Genomic DNA, 11,254 nt, shown 5'->3' with positions numbered 1-11,254 from the left:
AATTCCTTAAAAGATCTGTGAAATGTGGGTCGATTCCAGCAGTGTTTCGACTTTTTATTCAGAACTCTATCGGACTTCATACCGACAAAAGTAAAATAAACCCATAATTATCAGTTCCAGTAATAAAACTGCTTACTACCTTATGTATTCCACATTATTAAAATAGTAACATCAATCATCTAGTTACGAAAAAAAGATAGCAAAATGACATTTAGATATGTTATGATAAAAATTAGTTATTGTAGAATGGCCAAAACAACAGAAAAACTAAGTTATAACAAGAAATCAAAGATGATTTATATATTGTTTGGACGCCAACAGCAATCGAAACAAAAAAAACGGATAGACTTCCAAAATAAATAATTTTAGATTGGATAAAACAACTTCTGCTATATAAAGTATATAATCTACATAAAGCTAACTAAACGTAGTCATCTTGTTATAAATTTGTTTGCTATATAACACAACCAAAATTCTAATAGGCTTGAACACTCATAAACTCATCTCGACTTTCAAGCAATGGCAGCTCAAACAATGAAAAAGATATGCAGTGTATTGATGATTGTAGTTTTATTTACGATGATGGTTTCAACATACGCGAATTTGGTGGAAGTGTGTGTTAAACATTGTGTTCCGAATCAATGCATGAAAGTTTCTAACAATGCAACTCTTCCTTTATGTGAGACTGCTTGCAGAAAACTCTGCAATGAAGACAACCATTCTCATGAGAAATACATCGCGCCTCGAAGTTACTGCGATGGATTTTTCTGGTTTCTATGTATGAAGCAAACTTAAGAAATTTGCAAAATAATAAATATTTATGTGTCTGTGTTTCTTATCTTTTACCATTTGCTCAACTTGACGCTTAAATGGTGAGAAGTGTTAATCACGTGACTAATAAAATATTATATTCGCTGTTGTCCTCGTCATCTCTCCAACAGTTAAGAGAATTTTCTGTTGAACTGTGTTTTTTTCTTAATATTTTGCTAAAAACCTACAACTAATCGTAATCCAATCAGTTCATAAGAAATTATGACAAAGACTCAGCCCAAACAGTGGACCACCAAATATAACAGAAAAATGTCTTTTCCATAATGTTTGACAAGGCCAAATGATAGGTGGTCCCTCTTCAAAGCCAAATAGTTGTGTTACAAGAACACTAAAACTATTTTCTAAACACAAATTTCTCTTCATATCAAGTTTCACAGACGTAAACACTAAACAACTTAAATAAACGTAAACAAACAATAACTGACACCTAAATAATAGGAAACACTCACCCACAATTTAGCCCATAACTCAACTAAATTATAAAGGGAAATATCAGGGGATATGCATAGAGGAACCGATAATTAAATCCATCCTTTTTACACTGTTCCATCGTTTCTGTTCAATTTTTTTTGACGCATGTACCCCTATAGCATCAAAGGAATTGTATTTAGATTATAGGGTTGTATCATTGCAAAAGGTAGGAGAAGATTTTGCGAGATATTGTTTTGGGGAGATGTGCGATTTAATTTTTTTTTTTTTTTCTTCTCCAGTTTCCGAACCGTCGTGTTTGTTCTCATCATATATGAGGAGGAGAAACGGTGTTTTCAGTCAGAGAGAAAAAGGAAACAACTCCCCAAAACTGTTCTCTCGTCTTCTTTTTCTCTGGTTCTGTTTTTCTAGCAAAGGGTTATCTCTCAGATCTGGGTTTTGTTCTTCTCCTCTTTTCTTGTAATTAAAATCGTTTTTTTTTCTGTTTGATTAAGCTTTGAACGCCGTGTTTATTGTTGTGTAACTAGTTTTTTTTTTTTCTCAGAACCGATGCCTCCGATTCTGCTTCCTCCCCGGTTGATTGCGTTTGGTCACGAGCCTCGCGGCGAGAGGGTTAATGTGTATCATAAGATGAAAACCCTTTGCTCTATCTTCAACGCTCTCGACGATGGTGAACGGCAGTTCCTTTCTCGATCCACATTCGGTCAATTATTGGAGTTTCCTAACAAACCCGCCTGGTCTGCGAGCTTTGGGATTTTTATATTGGGTAGACAGTTGGAGGTGGCGAAGCCGAACGAGATTTGGGTGCTCTTTGCCGGAATTCCTATTCGTTTTTCTTTGAGAGAGTTCAAGATTGTTACGGGTTTACCTTGTGGGAAGTATCCGGCTTTGAAGAAGAAAAAGAAGAAAGGCACTGCGGGGATGACGATTCCATTTTACAGTAAGTTGTTTGGCCTTGAAGAAGATGTAACTGTAGACCAGGCTATTACGATGTTGAAGAAAAGGATTATCTCCGATGCCGATATGAGGATCCGATGTGCTTGCTTAGCGATTGTCGATGGTTTCCTTGTCCCTACCTTTCATTATCCTAAGATTGTTAAAGCTCACGCCGAAATGGTTGAGGACGTGAATGCATTTCTTGCTTACCCTTGGGGCCGTCTCTCTTTCGAGATGATGATTAAGTCGATAAAAGAGAGGGAAATTGAACAATTAGCAATTACTTGTTTTAGCGTTCAGGGGTTGTTATACGCTCTGCAATTGGTTGTCTTACAGGCAGCTCCATCTATTCAAGATGGACCTGTAATTGATGAGATCATTGAGTCTGAAACTGAAGCCGGCGATGTCGATGTTGAAGATGCCCCTCGAGAGTCTGTCCCTTTCAAGCTAGGGAATGCTAAAGTGTTGGATAAGAAATGCTCAGTAATGTACTTATCTCTTTAACTTTGTTAACATTTATCGAGATTGTTATCAGTATATTTTGTACAAGTTTCCGATAATTATGTTGTTAATCACTAACGCCTTTTTCACTTAAACAAATTAACGCCATCTGGTATTATTATCTTGGTTGGTTTGCAGATTTTTGTTGATTCCATTATTTGTCCTGATTTTGTGTTGGATCCGGAGGAAGATTTGTCTTGGTCTGATGATGAGGAAGATGAGAAGGTCGATAATATTCTGATGTTTTTAGGTGAGGGTCTGATTTTCAAGAATGACATGTTTGATGGTGGAGTTATCCCATCCCAGTTGAAATTGGCTCCAAAAAAACAAAAGCGTGGTGGTAAATCCAATGGTAGTCGCACTAGGAAAGCTGCCAAACTAACTAAGAACGGTGGTGTTAGGAGCAGACAAGAAAGACCTATCCCTGAGGAAGGCGGGAATTCAGGGGTTCTTTCGTTGGAGTCTATTTCCCTTTTGTTGGATGCCAAACTTGAAGGTCAGGCGAAAAAAATCATTGCCGCGGTGACTGATTGGTTCACTAAAAACACTGTTATTGAAGGCGAAACCTCGAAAGAGCATGTCAGTGGGTCTACTCGTCCTAAGAAGGCTGCCAACAATGGTAACGATGGTGTTTCTAATTCTGATGGTCTGGGTTCCAATGGTGGTAATGATGATTTTGGATTTGATCCTCTCCGCCCCTCCCGTGGCCATGCTCGGTCTCATAGCCGCGAAGGAACTTCTAATGTCGAGGCCTCTGTGGATGAAATTTTATCTTTCTACTCTGAGAAGGTTCCAACTTGTGTTGGTTGCAAGGAGGCGGGGGTAATTTTTTTTTTTCTTATTAATTTCTGTTTTTGTGGGTTGGTGGCTAATTTCCTGATTATGGCTTTCTTTTTTGTTTTTAGTGGGAGAATGCTGTTCCAATGGGTGAAGATATTCTCCATGCTGGCGATGTGGTCCAAAATTCTCAGGTGGGCGAGTATTCAATGGAGTTTTTTGGCTAAGTTATTTCATAGTTTAGGTGTTATTTTTAGTTAGATGCTAACTGTTATTTTATCATCAAATATACCTTGAGGCTTTTTTGTGTGTTTATTGTTTTATAACATTGTTTGTTAAATTTTTTTTAGGGCGTTAACAACGTTACAGCTGATGTTGTCCCCCCCACAGAATGTGTTGATGAAGATAACCCCGAGGTTAGTTGTTTTGGTTTTTCTGGGGTAACTATTAGTAAAATGTGGGCGAGTTGTCTATGGTGGTATTTGGCTAAGTTATTTCAGATATTTGGTGTTATCATAGGTAGATGCTAACACTTACTTTTACCTTCAAACATACAATGACGCTGTGACGGTGTTTTATTGTTGTTTAACTAATTTTTTTAAAAAAATTTTAGGGCGGTAACAATGTTACAGGTCATGTTGTCCCACCCACAGAGTCTGTTGTTGAAGATAACGCAGAGGTTAGTTGCTATGTTATAGTGGTGTAACTGTTAGTAAAATGTTTAATCTATACAGTTGTTATTAATGGAGTTTTGTTAACCAGGTTTGCATTCCCCCCCTCACTGTTTAATTATTATTATTTTTTTTTTTTGGTTCTAGCCGGAGAACAATGTCCCAATGGATGAAGATCTCCCCTCCCCAGGTCTGATTGCTCATCCGCAGGTAAGTTTGTAGGCAACGATTGTTAACTAAGAGATTAGTTGTTATGTCATTAGTTTGGTAATAGTTATCTTAGCATCAAAACATATAATGTGTTTTTGTTTCTTTTTCTTTCGTTGGATAACAATTACTGTGGTTATTTTGTTTTGCAGGGTGCTGACATGGTTGCAGGCGGTGTTGTTACCTTCCTCCCCTGGATCGTCGAAATATGGGGGTGCATCTCTGTCATAGAATACCGTTCAAACGGGTGTATCCTTCACGATCATCTCATTCCTCTGTACCTCGGATACTCTTGTGTTAGTTGATGGCATCCCTATTTCTTTAGTTGATAACCCGTCCTCTATCATGATACTTTTGCCTTTATCTATCATTGTGATAGGTTGAGGATCCATAATCACAGGGCCATCAGGATCAGAGTAAAAGTGTGCCAGTGTTTCGTCACCTACAGTTTAAAGCATTTTATGGTTGTTTGATTGTGCATAAACAAAATAGCGGATAATATATTGATTATTCATTAATATACCTAATTGCGATAAGCTGTTGTTGTTCGACGAGTCACTATCCTCCATTAGGTCTTCGGTACTGAAAGAAATGCTTCTCGAAAGCGAGGTTGGCGTTCTGAAGGTTGAATCGCTTGACGATAAAGCGACCACCGGCGGCCCAACAGCTAGTGCTTCTGAACTCGCTAGAGTTAGACGCAAATCAGCATTTGGATCTCTCTTTGACTGGTCGCTACTTCCAAAATCTAGGACCCTCGCTGTTTTCTCTTTGTCGCCCACTTTTGTTGCATTTGTTTGAGTTCCACCTAGGGTCATTTGGGTTGCACACATCTCTCGCCACATTTCTTCTTGTTGGTTTTTTCGCCACATTTCAAATAACCGATCCTTCTCCCTCTCCTCGTCTTCAACAACTTTCTCTTTTCCCTTTAAGCTTGTAAATGCTCCTGGGTGTGTTACTTTTTTTGGCATCCCGCTAGTCCCGCCTGTAATTTCCATGTTGTCTCTTATGGTTACCCCTTCATACGTGTTGCGCTGCTCACCGCCTTTACTTATGTTCACCTCGTTCTCCTTCCCCATTGTTGTCATACTGTCTGCGTTACCTGTAACAGGTTTACTATTAGTAGATAACCAATTTATCTACTAATTTTATTATCCGCCAATATTGTTGATTTAGAGCTGAAAATATATTCTTGATTACATTGTAATAAAACCTGTTAATATCATTAGCTTCTAATTCTTACTGCAATATATTTAGGAATTTAGTTATAAGTTGTTCACCTGAAATGTTACGCAGTAACATTCGTGTTAGCGCGGTTCCCCAGACAGCCCTCGTTTCTGCGCTATTCCAGTATTTATCGGATATTTCTTTTGAACTTAGGCCGCTTAGATCCATGTTACTCCGATAACTATTAACGTTTCGCTCAGTCCCACCTCGTATAATCCTGACCCGCAGATGGACTTCATCTAGATCGGCCCTTATCGCCATGAACAGAGTCATGTCCTCATCGTCTAATATGTCGATCGGGTTTGCACGTTTCCAATCAGGGCCCATCATCCACTGTGGCCACTGGTACGTTAACTCGATATCGTCTTCAGGACGCAGTGCTAACTTTTCTTTTACCGCCATAACCACTTTCGCAAACCCATCTTGCTCTCGCAGGCGTACTCCTAGTGCAAACCCATCCATATGTGAGACGTGTTCGAAAAAGCCGTTTTCATCTTTTTTCCATTCCCAGGGACCAATCTCACCACGAACGCCATTTTTACCTGCTAGTGTTTTCAGCAATAAAAAAGTTGTTAGCGTTCTTGTTATTCTTAACTATGAAACCCTAAATTTTAAAAAATTCACTCTTCTGAACATCAATAATAAAGTACGTTATACCCAGATCTTTTACTTTTACCTTTAAGCTTTGATGTCTCTGTGTGTTTATCTTTCTCTTGCATTAAAGATGTCGGAAGCTAAGCTATTTAGAGTGATAGAACTGGGTTGTTGCAGCAAAGAGGATATAGTGCTAATAAATAGACAAACGTCTATATTCGATATACCCGCAACCCAACATTTATCAGCTGCAATGATTTACCGTATCTCTATGTTTCCAATGCCGGCGGACGATATCTTCCAAGATATCCTCAGCATTTAATGCTGCCGCACCTAAGCTATAACTGTTTTCGTTTTTTTGGTTTTGTAAGGGCTTTTTCGTCACAATTTATGTCGGGAAGAGAGAGGTTTAATTACCTAATCTTCATGCATAGAAACTTAATATTCTCATCCCCTGGACATAGATATTAATATAGCCCAATTATAAAGGACATATGTTGAGGTATTCATGGTCTTTGAACTCATCACCAAAGATGAAAGATTAGCCGGAGGGCTGTTGCCAAGAGCCTTTGCTTTTGGATTTATCGAACACATCACTGATTCTCCTCTTTACCGATTTCTGAAATCAAAAGATGGCTATGAAAGGATCTCATGACCACTAAAACCTTAAAGCGAAACATATAAAACCTTAAATCCAACTGACGGCGGAGCTGTGGAAGCCTCCAACCGTAGGTTGAAACATGCCGCTCTTCTCAAATTTTCTCCTTTCTCCCTAGGTTTTTACTTTCAAATTTGATAGTCTAATTATTAAATAAAAATAGTCAAATATTTATGTATTGTTCGAGAAGTTAAAAGCTATCTATTACCTCATGTTTTCGTACTGATGAGAAGTCTCTAATTTATCTTCTACATAAATCAAGGTATGTGAAGCTTGCTAGTTGCTACTGTACTTAAGGAATAAAATTTTACACAAGCTCTATTTATATACTTCTTTATATGTGCTGATGATGCTGATGGTGATCTCTGACACCATGTTCTTGTATATATTGATGATCTTATTGTCTCTCGCAGTTCTCCAACCATCATTCAAAAATTCAAACATTAGTTAAGTTCGTGTTTTCATATGAAGGATGCTTGAAGTAAATTTTGGCCATTTAGGGTACTCGATGTCCTTCCAATAACATGTGTTTATGGTAAAGAAAGTAAAATCTAAAAAATATCTATGAAACCGGGTTACTTGGTGCTAAACCGATCGAACAAAATCTTAAGTTATCTATCATTGCTTTGCGAGTGTCTTTCCGACCGTTCTTATTATCGTCATTTGGTTGGTAATTTATACTTTTGTAATCAAGTTTACTCATTTGTCTATATAAGGAAAAGGCTTAAGATCTTGATCAATAAGAAAACTTGTATACGGAATTCTGAACAACAAGAATTTGGAACGATACATTGTTCGGAATAACAATAGAAACCTAACCTAATAACAAAAATAAATGTTAAAAATTCATTTTCTTCTTAAGTTGGTGTTTTCAAATGAAGAATGTTGGCATCCTTCCAACATGTATTTATGTTAAAGAAATAACATTCTTAAAATTATTTTGCAACTAAATAACATTCTTAGAGATATACACACTTTTTTTGCTCTGTACTAAACAATACATGAACTATTAAATTTTTCCTCTCTAATAGTACTCAAACTAAAAAATATTCAAAATTTGAAATTCGTATTTTAAAGAGCGTTGATTCGATAAATTAGAGCGCAAAAATATTATTGTTATGAACAAAGTGACAAAAAATAAATTTTAGATATCTCGATATTGCCCTCCTCTTTAATAAACATTCTTAAACCGCTAATAATACATGCTGGAAAACCGCTAGCCCATAAATTAATGGTCAGCAAGAAAACCGATTGGATTAGTTTTAACAAATGATTGAAGAAGAAAAAAATTAAAAAGAAAATTCTCTTAGTGATGTGGAAGAGATAATGAGGACAATATCGAATTTACGAAAATTTTATTAGTCACGTGCTTATAATATCTCATCATTTTTACGCATCATTTTGAATAGTACTAGAATTACTAATTCACATAATGCTTAAAGTAATTTGTTCATTTTGGGTACTCAGATTTTCTTCCAACAACATGTATTTATAGTAAAGAAAGTATAATCTTAAACTTTTACACCAAATTGGGTAGGTTTCTTGACAACAAGAATTAGGAATGATGGATTGTTTGGACAACCAATAACATAAACAAAAAAAAACTAACTTATTAATTAATAAGAAAAATGCACCAAATAATAACGGTTTGGTTATAACCAAAAAAACCACAAAAAGTAAAAATCCAAAAAGCCAACTCAACAGTAATCATCCGGTTAAATTTCTTTTTGCTATATAACATAAACAAAATTCTAATAGGCTTGAACACTCACAAAATCGTCTCTTCAAATAATGGCGACTCAAACAATGAAAAATATATACAGTGTTTTGATGATCGTACTTTTATTTACAATGATGGTTTCAACATACGCGAGTACGGTGGAAGTGTGTGTTAAGCATTGTGTCCCGAATCAGTGCATGAAAATTTCTAAAAAGGTAACTATTCCTTTATGTGAGAATGCTTGCAAAAAGCTCTGCAACCAAAACAAATTTTCTGATGAGAAATACTACACCATGCCTCCTGGAGACTTATGCGAGGGATTTTTTGGGTTACTATGTAATAACTGAAACTTAAGAAATCCGTAAAATACTTTATGTGTGTGGTTTCCTATCTTTAAATTAATTAATATATTATGTAAGCATCTAATTTATTTCTAATAATTTATTTTGTGTCGGTTTCGATCTTACAAACAAAATTTGATTATTTGAGTTTGAAATTGTCAAAAGCCATTAAATTCTATGGTGATGATCACTTCACGATTTATTCACAAAAAACTTTAGAATTTTGACATACGTGTGAGACAAACATTGCTATATTACATGTCCATAAATTTGTAATGTTCCGACTGTCATTACATGTTTTCTTTCGGTCAATTGGCCCATCTTTGTCCGACGTCAAGTTCGTTATTTCTGTGACAACTAAATAAGTTATCCATCTCAGCGCAAATCCGGGTGTTTCGTGAGAAGTCAAAACTCCTACTAATTAAAATTGATTATCATTTTAGTATAGATGCAATCATACGTGGTATTATCTCCCCTAGACATGTTTTGACTACGGTTCAGCTCACTAATAGGCCACAGCTTTCGGCCGCAAAAAGTTCGATGCTTTTATGCTAATATGTAACTAGTTAATTACTTATATATAGTTTGGTAAATAATCAAGTTTAATTTACTCATTTGTGTATATATTATTATACTAATTTGGAACGATACATTGTTTGGAATAACAATAGAAACCTACCTTATTAACAAAAGAAAAAACGGATATACTTCCAAACTAAATAAATTTAAAAAGTGGATAAAACTACAAACAAAATTATAATATGTTGTTGGAATTGTATCCTTGATTGAACCTGCAAAAGAGAAAAGAAGAATCCATGAGAAGAAGATGAAGAACAGAGGAAGAAGCATCGGAAGAAGAAGACGATGTTGTCGTGAAAGAAGATGTCAACGACAAAGAGGAAAGTCAACACAAGAAGAGACAAGTTGGGCTTGTGTTGTTTTGTAAGAATAAGTGATTGGGCTAAATGTTTTGTTAGGCCCAAATGAGTAAGTGTGTTGTGTTAGTCAAAGACTAGCTTAGTAGAGTTGTCAAGTGTAGTGGTTCAGAGTTGTTATTGTGTAAGGTTTAGTAGTTTAACCTTGCTTGTGTAAGAGAGTCTAGAACTAGGAGTAAGGTCCAAGTGCAAGTGTGTGTATGTGTATGTAGTAAGTAGAAGTAGAAGTAAAGTAGTATAAGTATGCTTGTATGTGTGATGTAACAAAAGTATCCTTGTGATCCATTAATACAATGTAGACAATTAAAGAGTAATGGTTTTTGTTCTTTCTCTCTAAAGACAATGAAACCGTAAATGAGTGTGAGAAATAGAGAGAATGTGAGAATGTCAACATATGTTTACTGTATAAATTATAAAAGTACATAAAGCCAACTCAACATAATCATCTTGTTAAAAATTTGTTTGCTATATAACACAGACAAAATTATAATATGCTAGAACACTCATACACTTATCTCGATTTTCAAGTTATGGCGACTCTAACAATGAAGAAGATATGTAGTGTTTTGATGAAGATATGTAGTGTATTAATAACTGTAGTTTTATTTACGATATGGTTTTAACATACATAAGTACACTGGAAGTGTGTGTTAAGCTTTGTGTACCGAATCAATGCCTCAAAGTTTCTAAAAAGGCATCTCGATTTTCAAGTTATGTCTCAAGTTTGTTGTCAACATAAATAAATGTCAACATAAATAAATGTCAACATAAATAACTTTTTGGTATTCGACAGACTTCTCGTTGTTGGTTGGTGAAGTTTCATACTGAACATAAGGAATAAAAGTTCTATTGCACTTAAGGAATAAAAGTTTACACAATCTCTTTCTGAATACACCTTTAAATTTGCCGATGGTGATCTCTGACTACATGTTCTTGTTGTATTTATGATCTTCTTGTTTTTGCAAGTTCATTAAACATTACTTAAGTTCGTGGTTCATAGAAAGAATGTTTGAAGTACTTTTTGTGCATTTAGGGTACTCGATGTCATTCCAACATATGTTTATGGTAAAGAAAGTATAATCTAAAACTGGGCTTCTTGGTGCTAAAATTGATTCCGATCAAACAAAATCGTAAGTTAGTTATGGTTTCTTGCGAGTGTCTTTCTGACCTTTATTGTTATCGTCATTTGGTTGGTTGGCTCTGATTATCTTGGTGACTAGAACGGAGCTCTCAAATGCTATTCATGTACTCTCTTAGTTCATGTTTGCTCCTAAAGAGAGCCGACAATGAGGCCACACGGGACAAGCGTAGGCTTACAATCTTATATATGTTTAATCACCTGCCTTTTTTTTTTTTTTTTTCTAAACCTCTTCTTATATAGTATGGTAGTAGAAGCATTCACCCTTGATTTCTAATTGAGAAGTTCGATA

At 35.7% G+C, this 11,254-nt stretch overlaps 4 protein-coding genes across 4 annotated transcripts; all 4 read left to right on the top strand.

The window, feature by feature from the left end:
* Positions 1–426: 426 nt before the first annotated feature.
* On the top strand, positions 427–795 carry LOC9324307. Its single transcript, XM_002888198.2, has one exon. It carries the CDS (start codon positions 520–522, stop codon positions 793–795), a length of 276 nt encoding a protein of 91 aa, XP_002888244.1. The 5' UTR covers positions 427–519.
* Positions 796–1,583: 788 nt separating this feature from the next.
* On the top strand, positions 1,584–2,777 carry LOC110231006. The gene is made up of 2 exons (XM_021035560.1): positions 1,584–1,695; positions 1,805–2,777. Exon 2 carries the CDS (start codon positions 1,810–1,812, stop codon positions 2,698–2,700), a length of 891 nt encoding a protein of 296 aa, XP_020891219.1. The 5' UTR covers positions 1,584–1,695; positions 1,805–1,809; the 3' UTR covers positions 2,701–2,777.
* Positions 2,778–2,836: 59 nt separating this feature from the next.
* LOC110230609 lies at positions 2,837–4,505 on the top strand. The gene is made up of 5 exons (XM_021033923.1): positions 2,837–3,519; positions 3,603–3,668; positions 3,825–3,890; positions 4,088–4,153; positions 4,293–4,505. The coding sequence occupies exons 1-5, from the start codon at positions 2,938–2,940 to the stop codon at positions 4,365–4,367; spliced, it is 855 nt and encodes a 284-aa protein (XP_020889582.1). The 5' UTR covers positions 2,837–2,937; the 3' UTR covers positions 4,368–4,505.
* Positions 4,506–8,600: 4,095 nt separating this feature from the next.
* Positions 8,601–9,594, top strand: LOC9324306. Its single transcript, XM_002888197.2, has one exon. It carries the CDS (start codon positions 8,620–8,622, stop codon positions 8,893–8,895), a length of 276 nt encoding a protein of 91 aa, XP_002888243.1. The 5' UTR covers positions 8,601–8,619; the 3' UTR covers positions 8,896–9,594.
* The last annotated feature ends 1,660 nt before the right edge of the window (positions 9,595–11,254 follow it).

The sequence above is a fragment of the Arabidopsis lyrata genome, assembly GCF_000004255.2.
Source record: "Arabidopsis lyrata subsp. lyrata unplaced genomic scaffold ARALYscaffold_2, whole genome shotgun sequence".
Classification (NCBI taxonomy): Eukaryota; Viridiplantae; Streptophyta; class Magnoliopsida; order Brassicales; family Brassicaceae; genus Arabidopsis; species Arabidopsis lyrata.
This window is presented reverse-complemented; position numbering and strand designations above follow the sequence as displayed.